Below are 25,049 nucleotides of genomic sequence, written 5' to 3' on the forward strand. Positions count from 1 at the left end.
CAGCGGTGGCTCCTCATATTATTTAGGACAAATTGTAAACTCCTTAAGATGAAATACTCCTTCTAGCCTAATTTTTTTTGCCTCTTAGCTCCGTAGCCCAAAGGGATTGCAATTTTCCCCAAAGGTCATGCGGTCCTGCACCTCCGGTGCTTCTCGAATGCCGTCCCCTCTGGTTAGAATGTCCTTTGTCTCTGGTAAATGTCTATTCATCATTCGAAACAACCCTTTCCCCCCTCCCCTTAATTACTTCCTCCCCTGTGCGCCCTCAAATTCTTGCAGTTATTCATGCAGTATTTATTAGGGGCCTGCTTTGTGGCCAGTGCCTTGGCGGGCTCTTGGGGATACAAAAGGTGAATAGTACTTGGGCTCGGCCTTTGAGGGGCATGTGTGTTGAGGGGAGGGGGACCAACCTGTCACAAAACGTTGCCAGGAAATTAAAGGGAAATTTTAAGCCGTTGTCAGTTCTTGGGTGTCATCCCTACCAGATGGTCAGCATCTCGCTTTGGGGGGGTGCCCGGGGTCATTTCTCCTTGGCCTTTGCACCGCTAACTCTCAGCATTCTGGAGGTACTCCATTAGCACTGTTTCAGGAACCTCTGAGGCAACATCAGTAGAGGTGTACCCTGGACCGGGCCGCACGTTTTTGGTGACAACGTTCACAGACAGCGGTTTCTCCTGTGTCCGACTGGCGCCCCTCAGCTCCCTGGCACCCCGTGAGGCGCCCGGTGGTCTCGGCTGGCCGGGCCTTTCAAGCCCGGGATGTCGGAACTCTAGCTCGCCCGCTCTCTGGGCAGCGGCGTGGCCGCGGTGGGCGCGAGTGGAAGGGAGGCCTGCAGCGCCCCCGCTGGAGGGAGCCGGCACTGCAGCCCGCACGTTTGTCAGGATTTCCATTTACAGCCAGAAAACGGAACACACTCTGATTCTCTACATTTTTCTCTTCAAAGGTAAATGCCTTTTAAAGGATTATGGATGAAGGGGGGGAAAAATCCTTCCCTCTTTTCGGTACCACTGGGACCCTCGCATTGTGGTTCAGTCTTACACAAATAAAGGGCGCTTTAGTCTCATCTCCTGTGCCGATCACCCCTCCTGGCTCGGGTCGGGCCAGTGCTGGGAGTGGGTGCCGCGGGAGGGCTGCGGCAGGGCTCGGGCGTGCGGACCACGTCGCGCTGCCGCAGAGGACAAGCCCGCTGCCGTGGCCGCGCGCGGAAGAGAGCCTGGGTTTTCCGCAAGTTTTGCCGCCCGCCCCCCCTTTTTTCTTTTGCTTCTAATCGGCCGTCCCACGAACCCGCCGTTTACCTCAGAGGTAGGCCCAGCTTGGCTTAGATCCCCGCATTTAGGGACCTAGGAGGTGGTGGGAGCTCACGGACCGCTGCTTTGCCGCGGGCGCTTGTGCCGTTAGGTTCACTGTCCCCCACCCCCCCACGCCTCTGCGAGGATCGCCAGGCAAAAGCAGCAGCCCGTAGCCCTGGGTCTCACTGCATCTGAGGGCGAGCAGCCACGTTTGGGGCTGGGGGCTTATGGGTGGTCTGGGGAAGGAGTAGGGGGTTTCAGGAATTTGTGGTCTCTACCTGCATTGTTAATTCGCCAGAGGAGGGTTTCTTTTTTGTTTTTAGAACCTGTGGTTCAGGGTAGGGGGCCGTGAGGGAGCAGTGGGGTGCTGGTGGGGTCAACACCCCTGAAAGGGCCCCCCCCTCCTCCAGGAGCTTCTCTAGGAGGGGCGCCCCCTCCCCGTGCCAGCAGCAGGGCTGCGGGGAGGGGAGGTGGCTTCGGCGGGAGGGGCACTGCGGCGCGGTGGGCGGGCCAGGGGCGGGGCGCGGGTGGGCTCTAAAAGTCGGTGCCCACTCGCTCGGCGCTGCCGCGGCCACGAGCACCTCCTGGTGCATCCCGGCGGGTGGCGCCTCCTCTGCGGCAACCGCGCCTTCGCGCATTGCCGCAGCGCCCACCCCGGTGGCTGCCTGCCGCGGCCGCGCCGCCCTTCTGGGCCGTGGGCTGCGCCCCGCCGCTGGCCAGCCCTGCACGGCTGCGGGCGCTGCGGCGCGTCGTTTGCTCTGGGCCGGCGTGCAGGCGGCATGGGCTAAGACACCACCATGGTGCGCCGAGATCGTCTCCGCAGGTGGGTGCGTGGCGGGCGCCGGGGGTGGGGTGGCGGTGGCAGTGTGTGCTTGGCTTGGAGCCTCTGTCCCCAAATGGGGTGCGGGCTAGCGGGTAAGACGTTGCCGGTCAGAGCTGGGGCTACAGGACTGCGACTCCTGCAGTGGAGGGGAAAATCTTGGGAGGTCGGGGGGCATGCGTTCTTGTCCTCTGAGCCCGCTCTACCTGCTTGGGGAGGAGATGTCTCGCCGGAATGCCGTAGATCGTTCAGAAGAACGCTGTAGCTTCCTGAATTAGGATTTCTAGACCCTGGTATCGCTCTGATGCAATTTAGAATTTCTGGACCCTGGGCGTCGCCCTGTGCGATTTAGGGTTTCTAGACCCTGGTATGCCCCAGGGTTAAGATTTTTAGACCCTGCTACCACTCTGATGTAATTTAGGATTTTTAGACCTCAGTATCACCCTGACATGATTGAGAATTTTTAGACCCCGGCATTGCCATGGTGCGATTGAAGATTTTTAGATCCTGGCGTCACCCCTGCAAAATTGACGAATTTTTAGACCCCGGCATTGCCATGGTGCGATTGAAGATTTTTAGATCCTGGCGTCACCCCTGCACAATTGACGAATTTTTAGACCCCAGTACCCACTTGGTGTGATTGAGTGATTCTAGACCTGGGTTTCACTTTGACGCGACTTAAGATTTTTAGACCCTGGTATCACCTTGGCGCGATTTAGGGTTTCTAGACCTGGGTTTCGCCTTGGCGTGAATTAGGATTTTAACACCTGATATCACCCTGACACGATTTAGGGTTTCTAGACCCCTGCATCGTCTTAGCGCGATTTAGAATTTCAAGACCCCGGTGTTGCCTTGCCGTGATTTAGCGTTTGAAGACCCTGCGGTCGCTGTGGCATGAGTTACCGCATAGGTGTGACTAGAACTGGCAGTGTGTTATCACCAAGGCGTAAGTATTGTTTAGATTTAAGTAACAGGAAGCCAAGTGAGAATGATGTGACCAAACTGTCATAATATACAAATGAATTATTTGCACTGGTTTACAAAGTAGTGGGCTTCCTAAATGGCGCAGTGGTAAAGAATCCTCCATTTGATGCAGGAGACGCAAGAGACGCAGGTTCCATCCTTGGGTTGGAAAGATCCCCTGGAGGAGGAAAGATCCCCACTCCAGTATTCTTGCTTGAAAAATTCCATGAACAGAGGAGACTGGTGGGTTACAGGCTATGGGGTCGCAGAGAGTCGGACATGACTGAGCGACTTAGCACACTCACACATGCACAAAGTAGTTAATAGTCTCACCGCGATGCTGTAAAGTGGGTAGGTTTCATAGTATTAAATGTGTGTATTTTTCCTATTTACAAGATAAATAAAGGTTCATAAATGCTCCTTAATTTCTGGAAGGTTTGTTACTGGCATTTGCTGAATTTATATTCTTAATTTTTGGCTCATCAAATAATGGAGATTTTAGTCAAAAATGTTTAATCCATTTTACCTACTGACTGCCTGATTGCTTTCATACTAACAATCCTAAAATATTATTAGGGGCATTTTTACTGAAGTAATTAAATTTATGGCTTCGTGAGGGGTTGCCTCTTTGCTTTCTTAGAGAAAATGATAAGGAAGAGGTGGTGGATGGTGGTGTCCAGAAACAGTGTCTGTTCATTCCTGTGGCTACCACCGCCCCCCCCCTCACTCCAACCCCAAGAATGGAGGGGGGAGCCGCCTCCTGCTCCTCTCCTCTAGTATCCCTTCCCTGACTCTGCTGAGTCACTGCAGATACACGGCTGCTGGAACCTGTATGAATGAAAAGTATGGGGAGATCAGGAAGGATGAAATGCGCAGGTGAAAATGTGTGAGCTGAAGTCCAGGACAGGTAGCACGGAGAAATGATAACCTAAACCTAATAATACCTTTTGTCACCTCACCTTTTAAGGAGATAATGGGATGCAGTCTACTACTGTTATGGGGTGAATATTGTGATATAATGATTATGTTCAGGGCACTTTTTCTAATCATTTCTTTATCTTTCTACCTTAAAAGATAGAACCAAGTTACTGACTATTTTATGGACATATACTTCAGAGGGGCAAAAAAAAAAAAAAAAGACTGCCTTGGTATGCCTTAAAACAGGCAAAGGAGCTGAGATTCTCTGTGGACATAAAACCACAGAGTTTATTAAAAAAAACAACAACAACTCTAAAATAAATAAACATTAGTTTGTTAGGGATTGTGAGCAGATTACAGGTAATATGGTAGAAGGGTGTGTGTCCAGACAAAGCCATTTCCCCCAGGGCTTTTACAATTAATTCCCCTTATTTATAGTTCTGTGTTCTTGGTGATTCTTAGTTTTAGGAAGTATTTCCATTCTGGCTATTTTTAAGAGAACATCCATTCTACTGATAATTCTTTCCTTGGTGACCCTCAGTAGTCATAAGCTAGAAACCGAGGGAAATGTTTCTATTTCCTGTTTAGCACTTGCCATTGTGGATAAACTGACCTGGACCTTCAAAGTCCTGGGCATGGGAAAGTTGGGTCTGTAAATCACTGCCTTTCTCCCCAAAACAAAATCAGTTCTCAGATTCTCTGCCTCCTTTTGGGTGTGGGGGTAGATAGGGAGTAAGGGGCATGCTAAGAAATTAAATAAATAGGGGTGCTTCCTTAAGAGTCTGCTAAGAAAAGCAGAAATAAAATCTGCTGCTCCACTGCCTCAAGAGATTAGATATTCAGGGTCATGACAAAGCTGCTTATGTTGGAATGTACAAAGCATCTATCTTCTTACTTTCACACTCTTTACCCCTAGCAGTTTCTCAGCACAAATCTATATAGTAGTATCAAACTGGGCTTCACTGGAGTCAGAGGGTTGATAAATATTAGAAAATCAAGAGCAGCTCTCTGCTTAAGGACATGTGATGTCACTATGTTTTTTTTTTAATGAATTAAAAAATCTATATATGTAAAACATTTTACTGGTGGGGGGCCAGTGGGTAGGTGATAGAGCTTTTAGAGTCAATATGAGGGAAAGACCCCTATCCCTCCAGGAATGCCTTGATAAAAGCCAATGTAGTTACTTAAGTAACTTGTCTTCCTTTTGCTTTATATAAAAAAAACCCTACAGCACAAGGGAAGGGGCTGCAGAGTTAAAGTGGGGAGAAGTTGAGGGGGAAGGTTAGGTATGAAAATAATCTATTTTCCCCTGAAATTTAGAACGACGACCAAATATGGCAATGGCTGTAGGAGGCAGAGTGCACTTTTCTTGGTAAATTTTCTGCCATGGTTGACATGGAGGACAAGGTAGTCACCGCATGGCGCAGAAATTCCCAGCCCTACTTTACCAGTTCGGGGCTTGCAGGCCGTGCGCAGTGCCACCTGACTGCTCACACCAGGTTTCTGATTTTCCTACAGGATGCGGGAGTGGTGGGTCCAGGTGGGGCTGTTGGTGGTGCCCCTGCTTGCAGCCTACCTGCACATCCCGCCCCCGCAGCTTTCCCCCGCTCTCCACTCTTGGAAGTCGTCAGGCAAATTTTTCACCTACAAGGGACTGCGCATCTTCTACCAAGGTAAGAACAGGGCTCTTTGGAACACTGCATGTAAAAGGTCCCACGGGTCCCACCGAGGGAGTTATTTTGCGTCTATTGGTCTCTGTCGCCCCTCCGCGATGGAGGCAAAAACCCTACTTTTTTCTGTGCAGTGTTCATTTGGAGGAATGGACTAATTTCTTTCGTTACCTTGACAGTAGGGAAGCTCACAGAAAACTGCTGGGAGGGAGAAAGGGTGGTGGAATTGAGATTCCAGTCTGCAGACTGACTTGTGCATTTACTTTGTGGTCTGATTTGCATTGATGGACAGTACTGGCTTTCTCTTGTGAGCGCCCCTAGTGTCAGGTAATATAAACAGCATTCATAGACACAGCTACCAGTGGTTCTGTTCCTCCCCCATCCGGGAATTTATTTTTCTATAAAGATTATTTCTTATATGCATAACTGAATGTGATTTAAATATTATACCTTTGTATAAATTAACTTGCTAATAATTATTGTCATGACTGCTACTTATTGACTGCTAATAACCTTATGCTAGACTTTGAATTATGTTTTCAACCTTCATTATTTCATTTAATTTTTACAACAGTACTTGGAGGTAGGTGCTGTTCTTCTCATTTTATAGGTAGAGAAAATGAGAAACGAGATCGGAAAAGATTACTTTTGGGCGGGGGTCAAGAGCAATAACGAAAAATGTTTGTCATAAACCGTTTTTCATTATTGCTCCTGACCTCCTCTCATTTGTTGTATTCAATAAAAAGTAAGTATATAATTTTCTTTATGTTGGTTACTTACATTGTTTCCAGTTTTTCAGGGCTTTAAATAGTTAATGTTGAGGGGAAATCTTCATGTATGTGTTAATTTTTTCCTTTTTTTTCCCCAAACAGTGCTACTTGTAAATGAAATGACTTATTTGCATGAATTCTCAAGAATAAGACTTCTAGGCTAAAGTATATAAAATTTTTAATTGCTTCTAACACATTATTTTTATAAACCTTATTATCAAATTCTCATGCCAGTGGTGGTATATGAATCTATCACTTTTAATCTAATACTATTAGCAAGGCTACTTACTCTTTAAATGTTTGGCTAATATAAAAGATGTTTATACATTAAAACATGTTCATGATTATGTTGATTAACCTTTTTTATAGTTGTTAGAATTTTGCAGTAGTCGAGCATTACGCTTTTAATATTCGACTGAGTCTCCAATGAGGGAAATATCAGTGTTGGGCAAAGAGCATAAATTGAGCTCACTGAGTTGAGGAAGAGTTACTACATTTCAGGGAATGTTTGTGAGGCTGTTCGTGACTATAGGTACACAGAACTTGTAGTTTGTAAATTGTGAGTGTGCTTTTAATAACTGTGAAACTTTACTGTGTGGAAAAGCAGTTTACATAACAATAATACAGAATAAAGGGAGAAATAGGGAAATACTTTAAAAACTTAGGTGAAAGTAAGCAGTTTGTCATCAAGTATTTTCATATAAAGTGAGCTATTTACATTTTGAAATATAGTTGATTTACAATTAGCTTCAGTGAACATTAGTGATTCAGTATTTTTATAAACTATGCTCCACTTAAAGTTTTTATAAAATATTGGCTGTATTTACAATTTTTAAATATACTGGATAAAAGAAAATAGATATCAAATGCCTGTTCTTACCTACTAAAGCAATAAGCTTGCATTTTAAAAAGAAATCTATTATTTTAATGTCATTAATTTGGTCAGGGTTTCTTGACCTTTATACCAGATTAGATTTTTTTTACATCTTCAAAGTTATTTTTTTACAGAGTTGGCCTAACTGCTCTCTCTCCTTCCCAGACTCTGTGGGTGTGGTCGGAAGTCCAGAGATAGTCGTGCTTTTACATGGCTTTCCAACATCCAGCTATGATTGGTACAAGGTAATAAAATCAGACTTCTAGGTCCTACTATGCCTTTAAAATCCAAAATCAAGGATTTTCCTGCAACAGCAGAAGGCTTTTACATATCTGAGTTGCTTAATAAAATAGGATTAAATGTAGAACAGTTTCTCATTTACTGTAAGGGAGTAAAAAATAAAAGTCTTTGGCAATCTGGGAGGGATCATTGCCAAGTTAAAAAGTGCTCGAGTTCCTCCCTCAATGGAGATTAATTATTAGGAATAAAGCACTTTCCGAGAGGATCATTTGTGGGCCTGTGGTGGTTTCATGAGACTTTCCTTTTATCAAAGGCTGTTTGTTAAGCTGAGATAGGGATGAAACTTTTGTTCCTGTAGGTTGGAGACGAGGAGGAGTAGGATTAGAAGGACCAAACCATCCTTTTCTCTCTTGTAGATTTGGGAAGGTCTGACCCTCAGGTTTCATCGAGTGATTGCCCTTGATTTCCTAGGCTTTGGCTTCAGTGACAAACCGGTAAGCAGCATCTAGATGGTACAGCGTTGAGGGGTGGGGGTAGGTGAGGATGGAGGGATTGGCCTGGCAGGCTGACCTCATCCTGTGTGTCTGGGCTCTCCTTTCCCTAGAGGCCGCATCATTATTCCATATTCGAGCAGGCCAGCATTGTGGAGGCGCTTCTGCGACATCTGGGGCTCCAGAGCCGCAGGATCAACCTGTTGTCTCACGACTACGGGGACACGGTGGCTCAGGAGCTGCTCTACAGGTCAGTGAGGCCGTGACTTTCCCACAGGTCTCACTCATCTAAGATGGTAGAAGTACATTCTTTCTGGCCCCTTTCCCTCTTGGGAGTTCGTCTTCACTGGCTCAGTTAGCTGTGTGTTTCCCTCCCCTCTCTAGATTCAAGCAGAATCGATCTGGTCGGCTTACAATCAAGAGTCTGTGTCTGTCAAATGGAGGTAATTGCATGGAGGAGGGTGGGAAGCAGGTGTAGCCTAGAAGGGCCATGTTTAGAAAGGGCAGTGACGTCTAAATGGTCATCTGATGGTACTGCAAACAGACCCACAGAAAGGAGTGGATCTTTACCTCTCCTGTGCCATGATCACTTTCGTAGTCTGAAGAGATTTCCTGACCCTTTCTCAGAATAATGTTTTTGAATATAGAAAATAAGATTACAAAGGAAACTGATTATCTTAATATAAGTTAATAAAAAGGTGTGTTACCATAAGATAGGGTATAGTAAGATTTTTAAATGTGTTTAATGCATAGTCCAGCAAGATCTCATAGTGGGTCTGGTAACAGTTCTGATTAGAAGCAGTGGGGAGTACAGATGATGCCTCACCATCTCTGCGACAACTGCAGTGGATTCTGCAGACAGTGGCGATGTAGCCACTCGTGCCACTGTCGTGGTTTGTGTCAGAAACTCTCAATTCACAGCAGTGCCAAGTTTCAGTTGGAAGTTTGAGAACCCATAATTAGACCTTTTGGAGTTGTTTCCTATTCTTTGCCTGCCATTGAGCCTGGCTTGTAAATCCATGAATATATCCAGGGGTCCCCCAAAGACCTTAGACTACCTTAAGGGCAGATGGGGAGAGGAATCTGTCTTTTTATCAGTCATGCTCATAGCTTTCTCCCATGGACTCTGGGACAAAAAAATGGAAATGGAAAAACTAGGTTTAAGGCCCTACACTTCCTGAAAAATCTCTGGTTTCCTTGCAAGTCCGAAACAGTAACAACGCTATGCATCCCAAGGAATGGGTGGAATCGCTGAGGGGAGCAGTTCTAGTCATCGCCAGTGTGGATGACTGAGGCATACTCTTCCCTTTTCTCTGCAGTGGGGAAAGTAATCCCAGTGGGATAGAATCTGACCTGGTAAACACAGTTCCCTGGAAAATTAATAAACAACAGTACTAAGTTTTTTGTAATTCTGTTTTTGGCAGTAAAAGCCACTAAGGTGACTAATAGGGTGACTAACCTCTGAGTCTGTGTTTGGCCTAAAATTGTTGGTAAACGACTAACTTAAGTCTCTTCTACAGGTATATTTCCTGAGACTCACCGTCCTCTCCTTCTACAAAAGGTTGGTTATTCCATCGACCAGCTCTTTAATAGTTTTTCAAATTTATACTGACCTAAGTAATGCTGGGACCTTTATAAGGGCCCCTACCTGCTGCCACAGGCTGTGGTTAAAAAATCTATTTCTTGCTGAGCTTATATGTTAATGAAGTTAATTTTTTTCTTAATAAAGGAGAAAAGCAAAGCAGTAGAAGTAACCCTAGATAAACAAAGCCTTATTTCTGAAAATGAGATCAATAACTATTTTTGGAGAAATACAGCTATCTAAAGACATTAGCATGATGTTTGAACAAATTGGGATCCTAAAGTAAAATATATCAGTGTAGAATGTAATCTTAAAGGAAATTAGAAGTAGGTTTGTCATCTATGAGAAAAGAATGTGGGTAAGCAAATCAAGAAACTGAAAGCTGGTGGATTTAGTTAAAGTCCTTTTGTGTTCCTAGTATAAAATGTTTTATCCTGGCTAGCTGTCTTCTTTCTTTGCAATCCTGAGTTTCACTTTATACCTATAGCTTCTCAAAGATGGAGGCATGCTGTCACCCATCCTCACACGGTTGATGAACTTCTTCGTATTCTCTCGAGGGTAAGTTATTGTTAAAGATGGACTTACTTCAGCCTGGGAACAGTGTAGTGAAAAGTTTCTGCATTAAAGCTCTGGGCCAGATCTTAGGGCTTGATACTTTAAAGGTGTTGACCGCTTGCCAGGCAAGTAGTAGGAGAAACTCATAAAAACAAGTCAAGGGTTGGACATATGTGACCTGAAGTGCCAATCATACTTGATGTACTGAGCTCTTCTCACACTTAACCTTTCTTCTTTTTTGGACTTACTCAGTCTCACCCCTGTCTTTGGGCCATATACCCGACCTTCTGAGAGTGAGCTGTGGGACATGTGGGCAGGGATACGCAACAATGACGGGAACTTAGTTATCGACAGGTAAGAAATAACCCTTGTTTTGGTTTCCAGAGACACTTTTTTGGGGAAGTAGGGAAAAGATGTGGGATTGTGTTCTGTTCTTTGCTTTCATAACTTCAAGAAGAGTGCTTATGACGTACGAGGCAAACCAAGAAGTCCTGCTCTGTACCTTCTAAGAAGAAAGAAATTGACAATAGTTACCACTGAGCCTAAGCCATTTGGGACAAAAGGTTTGGATAAACAGCTGCAAATTCTAGTGTTAATTCAGTTTGTAACCGGCCAATTGACTGGTAAATTGTCTTTGAACCTTTTGTCAATAGTAAGTGCTTCAAAATGTATAATCATAATTCTGAAAGGTGCCTAATTCCTCTCTCAAAGTACAGATTTCTTACTTTTTTGTATCCTTTCTATAGCAACAGGGACTGAGAAGGGAGGATTCTCTGTCTTATACAAAGAATTCCCATCCTTTGGTTCAAATGAGAATGGAGCTGCTTTCACAGAGGGACCTTGAGATAGGATATCCACAACTGCTAGGGATATGGCCTCTTTGCCAACTGGGTCAGTGTAGCTTCCAGTGTAGCTCTGTTCGGAATTGTAAGGTTGAAGGAGTCATTCCTCCTTCTCACCTCAAACCCACCTGGGATCCTTGAACATTCATTTTAATATTAAAAAAACTGGAAAACAAAGACCTCTTGTATTTTCAAGAAAGTAAATATTTCAAGAAAGTAAATATTTCTACAAGGTGAAGTTTTAAGTTCACAAAAACAATGCCAGGCACAGTTTTTAGAGCACATGAGTTTGAGTTCTGACATCTTAGACCATAGGAAAAGGGCTCCTCCTCCATTTTATCTGTGGATAATGCAGAGATGAAGCTTTGTGCTCATGAACTTATACAGTGAGAATTTTAGAAGTAGATGTCAATTTACAGATTACATAGTTGAGTCCTCCTAAAGATGAGAAAACTGAGGTGAAAGGTTACTAACAACTTCTGAGTCACAGAGCTAGTTAGTGATGGAGCCAAAGTCAGAACTTTAGACTCAGACTTTAGTCACTTTTAATCCAAAGTAATTTCCAGCCTTCCTAGATCTGTTCCTGCTTTGTAAACACAGAGAACCATTAATTCTAACATTGATAGTAGGTATGATCACTGCCATAGCTACATAGTAGTGAACTCTAGAGGTTAAGAGAAATGAGTAAGTTAAGTGGGCCATTCCCAGGAATGGCAAGGTGGTTCTGGATTAAGAAAACATAGATTGTGCTCCTTGTGGTTCCTGTCAGGACTTTGCATCCATATAACAATAGAAGTTTCTTGTTTTACTCTTGCCAACTTGTCTGTCCTACAGTCTCTTGCAGTACATCAATCAGAGGAAGAAGTTTAGAAGACGCTGGGTGGGAGCCCTTGCCTCTGTATCTATTCCCAGTGAGTATTTCTGTGTTACTTCCTGGCAGGAAAACTGAGGGACCATGGGCTTAAGTAATTGCCAGACCTAGCAAATCAAGATACCCAGCTAAATTTGAAAATAAATTTCAGATAAACAACAGATATGTATTTAGGATAAGTATATGCTGTGCAGTCTTTGAGACATAGTAAAAAAAAATTATTATTTGAAGTTCAGATATAACTGGCCACCCTTATTTAACCTGGCAATCAGTGATGTGTGTTGTAGAGAAGTATATAAAACATTGAGTTCCTATCGCAGAAGGCGTTGGTGTCCGTGAGGAGTGCGATTAGACCACTTTCTGTGCTGGGCATTGTCGGTAGTTTCCACATTCAGTGCTGAGTTGCTGGGACGACAGACTGTTTAGATTACTAATCTAGAGGCTTATAGGTGGTTTCTGCTCATTTGTCTTCTCATTCCTATGGATTTAAAAACAGTGCATGGTCTCACATAGAATAATTAGTGCTCAAAATATCATTGGTTGATTTCAAATGTCAAGGGTCAATTATAAGTGAAGAGAGACTTAAAAGAATGACAGTCTCCTGGATTTATAAAGTGGAAATGTTGGAAGTGGGGCTTATTCCTTATTGGTCCAGGGCAAAGAAGAGATGAAGAGAATGAATGGGTGTTTTAGGTGAAAAGGTCTCAAATGGACTAATTTTTAGGCTTATTCTCATATGTTCCTTGTAAACTACTTATTGAAAGAAGCTAGGTTTTCTATTATTAAAAAATTATTTAAAGAAAAAATTTTTGAGGGGTAATTTTATGGTGTGAGAGTTATTAATAATTCATTCCTCTCCCCTCTCCTAGTTCATTTTATCTATGGGCCACTGGATCCGGTGAACCCCTATCCTGAGTTTTTGGAGCTGTACAGGTGAGTCTCCCTCAGGGGTCTTTGTTTTCCTGATAGTGGTGAACAGGATTGCCTGTTGAGGGCTATTGCTCTGGCCTGTCTCTGACCTCACTGGCTATATTATTCATCTAGGAAACACTTAATAGAGGATGAACTGGGGAAATCTTAACTCTCACATAATGTAAAGATCAAGAAATTCAGTTATACATTCTCTTGGTTTATACAGTCTGTTTTCACTATCATGGTTATCAGTCGACATTATCACTCTACATGTTCCAAGGTGTACAGGTAAGAAAAAGCTATTGTGTGAACCAAGGAATGGAAGTGGATATATTTTAAATGTTTGCTTTAAGTCTGATTGTAAAGCTAACTCACTGGCCTCAGCTGAGGAGACTCTGCGGGAAGAATGAGCTATGGAAAAGTGCCTTCTCAGGTTGTTCTTCTGTCTAGGTACTTAGTCGGAAGGTGTCGGAATATGAGTGCTTGACTGACAATGTCACATAAAAATGTTCCATACCTTCACATGGCCTAGTAGAAACAACCCAGTAGTAAATAGCTTGCATTTAATTTTAAACAGACTACCCTCTCATCTCCTCAGGATAAGCAAGGTCTTTTGTCTTTACTCGGACAGTGAGTTGCTGAGTGGCCACTTCCCTAAGGAGTTGGAAGTCATCCTGCTCTGACCTGTGTTGCATATGTGTTGTATTTTCACATTGTGGTCTGTTGGAATATTTAAAAACTAGTTTGTATACATTTTAAATGGAATTGGCATGTTTATCTGCCTAAAGATACAATTCTAAAGTAGAAGGTGAATAAGCTCTTTGTTGGTTCTTTCCAGTGTGGTATGTCCGCAGGGGCATTTACTAGGGCTGCCCACTGGCTTACACCCCTCTCCTTCCCTCCAGCCTCAAGTTCACCTCCATGCTGTTCTCTTCCACTAGGAAAACGCTGCCGCGGTCCACAGTGTCGATTCTGGATGACCACATTAGCCACTATCCACAGCTAGAGGATCCCATGGGCTTCTTGAATGCATATATGGGCTTCATCAACTCCTTCTGAGCTGGAAAGAGTAGCTCCCCTGTATTACCTCCCCTATTCCTTATCTGTTGTGTAATCCACTTAGGAAGAAATGCCCAAAAGAGGTCCTGGCCACCAGACACTATTCTCTCACTAAAGTCCACCTGACTCGCACTGGTGAACAGCACATAGTAAAAAGCCAGCAGAAGCTGTAAGGTGACCTGATGGTCCACCTCCCATTCCTTTGACATCTGATCAAGTGTATGGACTTGCCTTTGTCTTTGTGTTACATAGGAACTGATGATGGGCGCTACCACTCACTGATGCAGGAAGATAGATATTCTTTTGCATAAAAGTCTTTGAAATACTTCTGTGGACTTTTCTGAAGTATTTGGAAATGCTGATTTCTGGCCCTGTTTGGAATTATCTAAAGGTGCTGCCTTCCCCTTGCCTTGAATGGCTTTGAGTTCTCTAAGTGACACAGCTTCAAGTGAGAATGAGTTTCCCTTGTCATAACTTTGGATTTAGTTTCATTAGCTGCTTCTAGTTGTAGACATTGTGTTAGACTTTGGTTTAAATAATGCAGTATTCTAAGTATACTTCAAGACTATGATTTCCCTACACTTATTATATATATAAGATACTAAACCAGCAGACACTCTAGCAGACTCTAAACATTTCATTTGAGTAAACTGAACTAAATCCAAGCTATTTACAGAATTTCCTAAAATCACAGGACATTAAAGACAGTAGCCTCTGTGCCAGAGATTTACTGTTATTTTGCTGTTAGAACTGATCCTTCCAGCTAATAACAGTCAGACTCTTCATACCTCAGTGTGTAGAAGCATGTCCCTCCTGAGCTAGTGGAGAGGAGGGGAGCGTTGTACAGTCCAAGTCACCGGGCTGAATGTATACTGACTGCTTAACTTCTCATTGGTTGTCCCAGAGAGGGTTCCTCGTGTAGCTCAGCAGTTCCTGTACTTTACAGACAGGAATGTTTCAGAAACTTAAACAACAAAGTCTGAAAGGCCTATGAGCAAACGGTGCTGAATACTTTTTTTTTAAGCCGCAGTTTCATTGTCTTAGTAGTTAAAGCAGGATTATTAAGTGGTGATTTATATATTTTTTTTTATTAGCAACTTCAAGTATAACAACTGGAATAAGTGTTTATTTTCTATTAATAAAAATGAATTTTGACAAAAGTGGACTCTGGCTCCCCCTCCCCCACCACCCCTCTGGGATAAAAGCTTTCCAACATTGCCAGGAGCTTTCAGATACACATTAAAGAATTCAATGAAGTTAAGCAGCTGGGGTATAGGATAGTATTTGATTTTCAAGCTCACCAAAAGCTGTACTACCATACCAAAGCTGACCAAGTGTATTAAAAAGGAACAACAACAGAAAGACATGCACAAGGACAGACTTGCTTGATCTGCTGGCTCAGGGCCAAATATTTAATTTGGTTTTTGGAAGTCATTAATTTTTAAAAGTATGATTCTGGGAAATTCATGCCAATAGCCTGAAAGCCCACCGACAGTGAAGGGTACATCAATTTCAACTCGCCCAGTAAAACCTTATCCAACAGAAGCCAAGATAACATCTACAGGTGTTCCCTCTTTGCTTCTGACAGTCACCTGCATGGTCACCCCATCTGCTAAGGCCAGCCTGGACCTCACCAATAAATCATAGCCACCTCTGTATACACCTGAGAGGAAAACAAGTGAGGAAACCATGTTAAGAACTCAAAACAAGCTCTGAATAATGAAACTTCTCATGCTCTGCCTGCATTTCCTTTCTATTATTTTAGTTTTTCTAGAGATTTGTGCCTATGGTGGGAACTGAATCCTACATACAAATTCTAAATACTCTTTTATATTCCCATAATACCAGGTACATGGAAGGTATTCAATAATACTGATATGAAGTACTTAAGGTGGGGTCATTGGTAGCTATAGGAGAGATTTAAGTGCTTTGGGCCAAATATGCATCTTAAGAGAACCACCTAAGAATAGCTTAGGAAGCTAAGAATAGCAAGCACGCAAATTAAACAGCTAAAACAGATTATTCAGTTTGATGGGGCTTCAAGCTGTAATTCTGATAATAGTGGGACAGTAGCAGGGCATGAGATGCCCATGCACATCCCTTCCTATCAAAGTCTGCAACAAAATAAAGGAGAAATCTGATGAAGGTTTCTTACCTGCCAGATAGAGGGAATGGGAATTCTTGTTCTCAGGTACTTTGTCTGACCTCTCACATGGCTGCATGCCCAGAAATGTGATGATGTTGTTGACAGCTTCTGTGTTGAGAAGATGGATGCCACAGTATCAGAAAAGGTCAGCGTAGGGGTTTACCTCTGCACTAGTTTGGGTGGCGGGGCGGTAGAGGTGGGGACTAGTGGTGGTGTGTGCCAGGAAGTGACTGGACTGGAAGTGGGCTGACTCAGTTAGATGATGAAGACAGGGCTCTGGCCTTTTAAGTGAAACAGTTGGTGAAGTATTTGAAGAAAAGGGAGTCCTTCTGGAATAACAAATGTGCCTACTAGGTGTTAGATTGTTAGGCAATACACTATTAAGGAAAATTGTTCTCACCTTCAAGAGTTTTGGTAGAACTGAGGGCAAAGGTCTCCTCTTTCTCAAAGGTGTCGCCTACCTCCTCCCAGGCAGCAGCAAAGTTAGGCTTCATTACCTTCTGAATGTGGTCAGACACAGTCACTTCAAGATCTTCTAGCTAGTAGGTTAACAAGCAGGGGTCAGAAAATGAACATCTTCTCAGTTCAGAACAAACATAGAAGAGACTAGTTCATTTGGTTTTATCATCCTGTGATATATCCTTTGTAGGAGCCTAGGAAGAACTACCAAACTAAACTAAAACTTCAGACTAGTTTGAAGTTCTGTAGTCTGGATAAGTCAAACACCATAGGGCATAAGTCAAATAGCATAGGCCCTGACAAAGGAAAGCAAAAAACCAGGTTGTTTGGCAAGACCTGTATTCAGATCAGCATCTGTAGCCCTGGGGTAGGTACAGAGCAGTCACATTCCCACATATCACCACAGAGTTCAGGCTGTATGTGGCCTTCTGAACTCTGCATTCTCTAACAGGTAGAATTTTTCCATAATAAAACTTTCCCTGAATTCTTTGAAGCCTTTACCGTCCATGATGTGCCTATATTACAAGCAAATTAAAAGTTGCTGAACAAAACAAAACAAAAAATCCCAATTCTCAATACTTTAAATAAAACTGATCTCAATGAAGATCATGTAATTATTTTCATCTCTGAATTAGCCCTATTACAAAGACATTAGAAAGGGTGAGTTTTGCATTAACCAGTTATGGAGTGGTAAATCCCAATTCTCTTCGGCATGAGGCACTCCCATGACAGGAGATTAACCCAGGTCCTCCTCAGCTGTAATGTGTTTGAGAAGAATACAGTCCCATAAGTTCATGTCAGATGTTCCTAGAAAAATGTTCTCTCTGGACAGAAGTCACTCGGTGGAGCAAGGGGTCAGAGTGAGTACCTCTGTGCAGGGGAGACTCACCACATACTCGTCATCATACCCCTCCTCAGCGGGAACCCCCGTGTCGGGGTCGCAGTCCCGGACCGTGAACTTCATGGTGCAGCTAAAGGTGCCTGCAGCTGGAGGAGACAGCAGGTGAGCCTGGGTCAGTGGGCCGCACAAGCTCTAGTGTCCATCAGTAACTTAGGAAGCACTATCTGTCCTTGGCTCTGTGTTCTGAATTACCAAGTGAAACATATGTAGGCTGTTCTCTAGGGTCATAGTTCTCACAAGAAGCCTGCAGGCTGGACTTTGAAATCTGTTTCCTGCTGCGAGTCAGAATAGTACAGAAAAGAAGACATGAGCAAAACTCCGTTTTTATATTCAGATAAGGAAAGCAGGGGGTAGAGCTCAGTGGTAAAGCATCTGACTATGGATCAGGAAAGCAGCAGGGGAGACACTTTCCAAGGAACTTTTCACCACACTGGTCAAAACATTAAGAACCACTGCTTTATGAGCTGACAAAGCATAAACTATGGATAGTTAAAAGCACACAGATCTGCTCTACTTGTATAGCAGAGTCTCAGTATCTTTTACAAATAATTATATCCATAGATTGTGGACCAACAGTGGATTTACAGATCACCAGAATGAACTTGCAGTATGTAAACTTTCAACCTGTAGTGAGTAGGTCAGTAATGAAGTTCTAATATTGGTAAAGTCAGTGTTGTACAATGGAAAAGCAAGTGGACAATGATATGTTTTGAGATTATCAGTGGAAATAATAAGAAAAGAAGGAAAATGAAGTCTTCATGAAGAAGATAGGATTTTCTAAATTGTTTGAAGGTGGGTTATTTATTAATCATGGATGAAGAAAAGGCACATAGGGTCTAGTCCATTGTCTGGAAAAGGGCTATCAGTTTAAACAGTTTCATGTGTGTGTATGAAACTGTGGAGTTAGAAAGCTGGGGGATAGGCAAGGACAGGAAAGAACAGACTCAGATGTAAAGACCATGTGTGACAGGTTGGAGAGTGGGACTTTCATTTGCTCAATCTTAACTTTAGTAAACTCCCTCCATTCAAAACTACAGAAAATGTCAATACATTTATAAGGCAAAGATGTAAATAAATGTGCCAGGCCCTTAACTGTGAGACATCTACCTCTATACACCTGTGGCATTACAATTCACTGCCATTGATTCTTTAATGTGAGTTTTAACAGAGTGCTATGTGGGAGTTCATGATTAACAGCCTGAGAAAATTACAACAAATTTGAAAGGATATATAGTTTAATCGGATCTCAAAAGATGCAGAAGAGCTTCGGCAGGCAGAGGAAGGCACACAAGCCACAGGAAAGAGGCCAGAAAGGCATAGTGCAAAGGGAAGCAGTGAGAGAGATGCTAGTTCAAGGTCTGAGAAGAGAAGCTTCACAGGAACAAGTCTGAAATACTTCATATTTCCAAGGAAGGAGAATAGATATTTTCCAGCAGGCTCTAGTGAGCTTAAGTAGTCAAGAGATTAAAATGGTAGAGGATAATTGAAGCCACTGCTGCGAGTCCTATGAAGAATAGGCCTGAATTCAGAAAGCAAGTGAATTTACTCAAGTATACTGAGAACACATGGTGGGAGTGGATTGCCCCACATAGGAAAGGGTGTACCTATCAATTACAGAATCTGTTTCAGTGCCATAGGGGGTTGATTGATAGATGATCTTGGTTAAACTGAGGTAGGATTTTCTGCAGGAGGAAGGTGGAAGAAGAAAGAAGTAGAAATTAACACAAATTTAGAATAGATCAGGTGAGTTATTTTTTTAAAAAAGAGGAGAAGATGGGACTATGATATGGACAAAGGTCAAATAAAAATGGAGAGGCAGGGCAGATGCCGAGTCATAGAAGATTATGGGGTATGGTGAACCCCATGCTGGTTCACTGAGGCCACTGGAAAATGAGGAAGAGCAGTAAAGAGAGATGGGAACAATGGTAGATCAGAGACTGGGCTACCTGGTTAAATTTTATTATAAGTAAAGACACAAGACACTATAAGCAAGTGATAAGGAAAAATGGATTAAGAAAGTAAATGGGAGTGGTATTAATATAGATAATATTCCTGAAACTTTTGTGGCAAATTTTCAATTAAATGGCTTGGTTGATACAGTGAAAACTTACATGGAATCTAGGGTGAACTCCAGTAAAACCCACTGGTAGCAATCGCTTATTTTTGTGAGAGAGGATGACTACTAACATCAGTGATGAGAAGAGTGGGTGAGAGAGCCTTTCCATGGCAGGAGGACAAGACTGAGCCCATTGCCATAACAAAGATAAGCACTTCATGAACCACACAAGGCAGATGACAAGGGAACAGGGGAGGAATGCCCTGAAGATCTGCAATAAAACTGTTCCCAGAAAGGAGGCTTATCTTGTGAGGACTGACTGAAAATGGAAGATAACTGTTGAGCAAACCTGTATGGAGAAAACTACAAAACACAGAATTAAAGAAAAGCTGGATGCTGGAAGACAAGAAAGGCAAGAGCTGTGTGACTTAGGCTGGGGTGCAGGACATGCACTGTGGCAAATGGCAGATTGGGAGATTTGGTAGGGAGCTGCCAGGTCTCAGCCACTGGAGGGAAGACTGGGACTAAGTGAGTGGGATTATGAGGTGATTCCAGAAAGCTTTGTTGGAATGATAGTTACAGAGAAGGATGTGGTCAGTGGGGCAGAAGATAAGAGGATAGGAGGGATGGGCCAGAAACACAGGCTACCCGCAGCATTGCCCACAGGTCTGGACTGAACTGAGAAGAAAGGGTTGTATAGAGAGTGAAGGGAGTCAAGGCAAATGAAAGAAAGCGAGTGGGGCAGTGAGTGCCAGAAGTGAGCATGTGCCCTCCAGGAAGACGATGCACACACGGCAGGAGGGGTGCTGAAGATAAGGCTCTTCTCTAGGACAAACGTGGGGGGCAGGGAAGAAAGGTACAGAACCGGAAAGGAGCCACCTCGGAATGACAGAGGTCAACATGAAGGACAAGTCAGCATTCCTGGGCCAAGAGTCAGGACGGAATGAAGAACGGAGAGACTGGAGGCAAAGAAATGGAAATAAGTACTGTACAGTGGACAGCAGAGAAGGCAGAGAGGTGTGGGACGAAGATTTTGAATCGAGAACCCCGCCAGAGCTCAGCAGGGTCTAACGGGACACGTTTTGGATGTAAAGACTGTATAGGGATGAGAAGTACACAAAGTGTGAGGCCAAAGACTGCAGTGGGAGGGAGGAGCACCGAATTGGAGGGAAATTGTCAAAGGATTTGGGTGACAGGAAAGTATATAAGGAAGCTGGTTACAATGAATGCAGATAAAAACCCATTGCTGGCATCTTTAGAGATTAGGTTTGACTTATTAGAGGATGTGAATAGGTAGTTTGGCCAGAGGACAGATTATTGTAGTAGATGGGGAGATGAGTGAAGATTCTGAAGGAAATATACCTGAAGAGAAGTATTTTGCATCCATTTCATCTGTAGACAGATGGAAAATGAGAGGGTGATGGAGAGCTAAGATATGGTAGATTACTGCAGTACACCATTAAAATTGGTTACTCTTAGAAGTTACCCTATTATGGCTAAAAGTGACAGACATTTCCTTGGGAGATTTGTGTGGAAAAAATTCTGGAGGAAGAGAGAGGTGAAAAGATGGAGGCTAGAAGCATAAAACAGAAGTCAGAGGGTTTAAGTTGGGGTGCTGAATATAAGGTGTGTGAGAGTGGGGAAGGGCAGTAAAGAGGGCCAGAGGAGGAACATTGGAAAAGGGCAGAAGTGCGTATTAAGGAGAGAGGTGGGAGCCGAGCTAGATTACAGCCAAAGAGGAGAGAGGATGTGAAGAGGAAGTGGAAAATGAGAGCTGGTGTTAATGAGAGCGTGCCTAACAGAATCTGGGAATCTTTGCTCCAGTGATATTTGAAGCAACAAATATGACCAATAGAGTGATAAAACAAGAGTCTAAAGGTGATGGATCTGAGCCATGGCCAGGGGCAGAATCCTGTGAAGGTCTGTACTGAACTGAAGAGTGCAAATGTACTCATAATAGTGTACAGGAAACAAGGAAGATGAAAGAAAAACACTCACTACTCAATCCACAGGGAATGCTACAAACGTGGTTGCTGTGATGTAGGTAACATAGTGTTTCTCTAGGATCAGTCAAAGAAAAGAGCAGAAGGACCTGCAGAAGAGATGGGGTCATGTGAAGACTGGCAGGTACTGCAGGAGGGAGTTGCACTGTACTTGCACCAGAGATCATGATTAACTAAGAAAGAAGAGAGACGGGAAACTAAACAAGGGAAGAACTTAAGAGTAGTTGAGAACAGGTGGAGTGGCATGGGCAGGTAAGATGAGGAACAGTTTCCCAGAATGGGAACTCCTATAAGATCTTATAACAGGTCTAATTGGTCAAATGATGGTTCTTAACGCCAGACTCTGAAAAGCAGTATATACAATAGGAGAATTGGGATGTTTTGGTGGGAAGTTTAGGAGGATTAAAAGCAGGCTAGCAACCTTAAAGACACCAAGATAAATCTCTGAGCACTTGGTTCTGTAGCATGGATCATGAGTAAGTGGCTAGGGATATGCTGTAAACCCAACTGAAAAGTAAAACTTCATTTGTTATTTTCATGTACAGATGGTAGAGGAAATTATGCTATATGTAATTAAGATGTGGGAGGGCAAAAACCAAAGGGAGATACAAACGAATATCATGCAGATACCACGTGAAAGTTGTCCTTAGAATTTACTCTGCCATGTGAAAGTTTTCTGAAAGTGAAGACACAGTTACAGGGGAGAGAACCTGGCTAGGAAGTGCTTTTTCCAAGGAGACTGAATCCACTTGAATGAAACAGAATGGTAGCTAAAACAAGAAGAGAAGCTAAAGATAAGGTAGCATATTTCTTTAGGGTAAGACAGGTAATGAGAAAACGATCGGAGAGTGACAGATGCCCCCAGATTAAAACAATGCCATTTGAAGAATGACAGGTATTGACTGGAGAGAAAAGATCCCATATGTTGGCCAAAAGACACAGAAAAGAGCATGGGACGGGGGGAGTTAAAGCCAAGAGGAGCGCTGTACAGACAAGAGGACGACTCTGAGTGGATGGTAACAAGCAAAACCACAGAACCCTCAGGATTCCCAGAATGGGGAAGCCTACAGGTGTGAGGATGGACCTAAGCAGTCAGTGTGTTGGATGTCAGCCAGACTGCAATGACTAGTCTGTACAATGGGAGAGAAACAGGGGCTTGAAAAGGAGTGATAGTCAGGAGTAGACTCCTGATACCTTCACTGGAAATTTTAAAGGGCTTGGTTTTTGTTACAAAATTCCTTAGCCCCACTAGACCCGCTGAATCAGCAATTTGGGGTGGGACTCAGCCGTTTGTATTTTAACAATCTGCAGTTTGAGAGTCACTGCTTTAGATAAAGGTGGATAAGGAGTAATTCTGATTAAAAAATCTTTGCTAGCAAGCAGTCATACTAGGGTTAGTTGAAAATAAGAGAAACAACTGAGGAGACTTGTAAGAAAAGACAGTAGATAAGGGGAGAATGGTGGCTATAAAAAGGGAAAGGGCTGTATGACTTAAAACTTGGGTGGGAAGCTTGCAGGAAGTAACATGGCCAACGAGTAGGGGCATGAAAGAGTGCTAGAGTGAGAAATCCTGGGACATGGGAGGGGAGGAACCTGAGTAGAGTGATTTTTGTTAATCTAGATCACAACCACTCAAAGAGAGGAGGGAGGGAATGTGGCTACATAAGAACTGAGGTGATGAGGGGGGACCTGTTCAGGAGGCTTTGTAGAAGACAGGTTACAGGGGCTGGAACTATATAATCCAGTCCAGGGTCTGAACAGTGACTGCTGAATATGACACGTTCTCCTTTATCTAGATATGGGAATGTGTACATACCCAGTCTCTGAATGAAAGAGGGATGCTGAATATAAGGTACCACTTTTAATAAGGCAAAAAGGAGTACAATAGTAAAGTTAAAATTGCTGCCAGATGAGACAGTATCACTTAATATTGACGAAGAAACTGTCACTGATACCACATGGAGGCATATGACACCACACCTGAGCCAGAGACCATGATGAAAAGGAAGAGGACAGCTTAGCAGCTATCTAGGGGAAAGGCTTGTCTGAAGAGTAGAACATTGGTTTTGTGTGAGGGAGAGAGTGGGTGTGAGGAGAAGAGGAAACCTCAAAAAGAATATGCATTCATTGTTATGAAAGTTGAAGATATATGGGGGAATTCTCCAAAGGGAAATTGACTATATGAGGGATGTTAAAGATATACTCAGAAGTTAAAGAAATATATTAGGATTTACAGAAGCTAAGAGAAACACCTGGGGAGACCTGTATGAAAAAATAGCAAAGAAGGAAAGAGCAAAAGAGGTCAGAAGCTAAATAAGGAGAAAGTGTGTGTGAATTAGGGTGAAGAACATGCAGTGTTGAAGAATAAACATGGAAGGGCACTGAAGAGCGCTAAGTGGGAACATTAGGGAATAGGAACTGGAGATGTGTCAGAGTTGTGTATGAATAAGGAGAGAAAGTGAGGTTAAAATCAAACAAGAGCTGGAGTATGAAGTTTTGCAGTCCAGGATGCTTTTTGGAAAAATACTAGAAGTAATGGGTGTGGTCAGTAAGAGTGAAAGGTCAGAAACAAGCCAAGTGGGATAAGGCAGGCCAGTGACAGGAACCCTATGGAAGTTTCTGTTGAACCAACACTACAAACAAAAGCTGTGGGAAAGAGTGTGGGACACTTAGGGAAGACGGCAGGGCCTGAGCAGCGAGCGCCCACACGAGAGGGTATCGTCCCGAAGCAACAGCTGGATCCATAAGCATGCTGTGAATGTAGGCGGAAGCTGAAAGGAGGGACACAGAAGCCCAGGAAGCATGCTTCTCTGGGCAACGTAGGAACAGAGGGAAAGCAATGAAAGAGCAGTGAAGCTTGCTGCAGATGTGGAGGGTTGATTTAAGAATGGTGTTTATTGACTGGTGGGTCATGGTACAGTATTTGGATTAAGTTTACGATGGACTAAGAAGGAAAACAGAGTTGGTGAAGTGAATAAAGGACTATTGTATGAACTAGAGAAGACTTAAGAATAATGGAGTGGCAGCAATACAGATCAGGTATGTAATAATGAGATGCAGAATGGAGATCTTGATGTAAGTTTAAATGTTCACATTGGATGGGAAGGCCCAATGGTAACGAGTGGTGTATCTGTTAACAGAGTTTCAAGGACCTAGATAAAAATGGGAATTAGAGAGTAGACTAGAATGCTGTGAGTAAATTACTCACAGTAAATTAGAATGCTGTGAGTAAAATTTTTTAATTAAAAGCTTGTTTAATAGGAAAGTTTAAAGGAGTTTTATTAAGAGGAATTCTCATAAAAAGACATTGTTAGTAACCTTAAAACACATCAGGATTGACCAATTAGGGAGCATGGGCCAGTGGTTCTTCTGTAGAGAAGACTATTTGTATTTCTTGAGGAATGGTTGGGAATCATTAGGGAGGTAAACCTCAGCAGAAACATACTGTGTCCTTTGCTGTGATATAGGACAGTAGCTGAAATGGTTAGTTAAGGTTAAAACCCCCTCTTCTTTCTTATTCTTTTATGCTCTACCATATCTTAAATAATGGGAGCATTGCATGAATTAGAATGGGGTTCTCAGTAGAGTAGCAAAAAGGCAAATGAGATATGAACTGAAGAGACCTGGA

General features: G+C 43.2%; 2 protein-coding genes across 4 annotated transcripts in view; one reads left to right on the forward strand and one right to left on the reverse strand.

The window, feature by feature from the left end:
* The first annotated feature begins 863 nt into the window (after nucleotides 1-863).
* MEST (mesoderm specific transcript) lies at nucleotides 864-14,181 on the forward strand. 3 transcript variants are annotated; one of them, XM_065939128.1, is made up of 12 exons: nucleotides 864-943; nucleotides 5,509-5,663; nucleotides 7,470-7,549; nucleotides 7,961-8,038; nucleotides 8,149-8,285; nucleotides 8,420-8,478; nucleotides 9,556-9,596; nucleotides 10,105-10,175; nucleotides 10,425-10,526; nucleotides 11,849-11,925; nucleotides 12,755-12,818; nucleotides 13,739-14,181. In XM_065939128.1, the coding sequence occupies exons 2-12, from the start codon at nucleotides 5,510-5,512 to the stop codon at nucleotides 13,854-13,856; spliced, it is 981 nt and encodes a 326-aa protein (XP_065795200.1). In that variant the 5' UTR covers nucleotides 864-943; nucleotide 5,509; the 3' UTR covers nucleotides 13,857-14,181. The 3 variants fall into 3 exon arrangements, with proteins under 3 accessions (XP_065795200.1, XP_065795201.1, XP_065795199.1); XM_065939129.1 differs by lacking the exon at nucleotides 864-943 and adding an exon at nucleotides 1,168-1,302; XM_065939127.1 differs by lacking the exon at nucleotides 864-943 and adding an exon at nucleotides 1,842-2,112.
* Nucleotides 14,182-14,925: 744 nt separating this feature from the next.
* Nucleotides 14,926-25,049, reverse strand: part of COPG2 (COPI coat complex subunit gamma 2) — a 265,234-nt gene continuing 255,110 nt past the window's right edge. Inside the window, exons 21-24 of the mRNA XM_065939126.1 lie at nucleotides 17,351-17,448; nucleotides 16,403-16,541; nucleotides 16,012-16,110; nucleotides 14,926-15,519 (exon numbers count right to left, since the gene is read on the reverse strand). Of these exons, the coding sequence (XP_065795198.1) occupies nucleotides 15,389-15,519; nucleotides 16,012-16,110; nucleotides 16,403-16,541; nucleotides 17,351-17,448 (467 nt within the window). The 3' untranslated portion in view covers nucleotides 14,926-15,388. The remainder of the gene's footprint in view (nucleotides 15,520-16,011; nucleotides 16,111-16,402; nucleotides 16,542-17,350; nucleotides 17,449-25,049) is intronic.

Source organism: Muntiacus reevesi, chromosome 6 (assembly GCF_963930625.1).
Source record: "Muntiacus reevesi chromosome 6, mMunRee1.1, whole genome shotgun sequence".
Classification (NCBI taxonomy): Eukaryota; Metazoa; Chordata; class Mammalia; order Artiodactyla; family Cervidae; genus Muntiacus; species Muntiacus reevesi.

Coding starts and splice junctions, on each gene's coding strand:
- MEST (XM_065939127.1), top strand. CDS start 2,087: ATGGTGCGCCGAGATCGTCTCCGCAG. Junction 11,926..12,754: donor TGCCTCTGTATCTATTCCCA/GTGAGTATTTCT, acceptor CCCCTCTCCTAG/TTCATTTTATCTATGGGCCA. Junction 12,819..13,738: donor GAGTTTTTGGAGCTGTACAG/GTGAGTCTCCCT, acceptor CTCTTCCACTAG/GAAAACGCTGCCGCGGTCCA.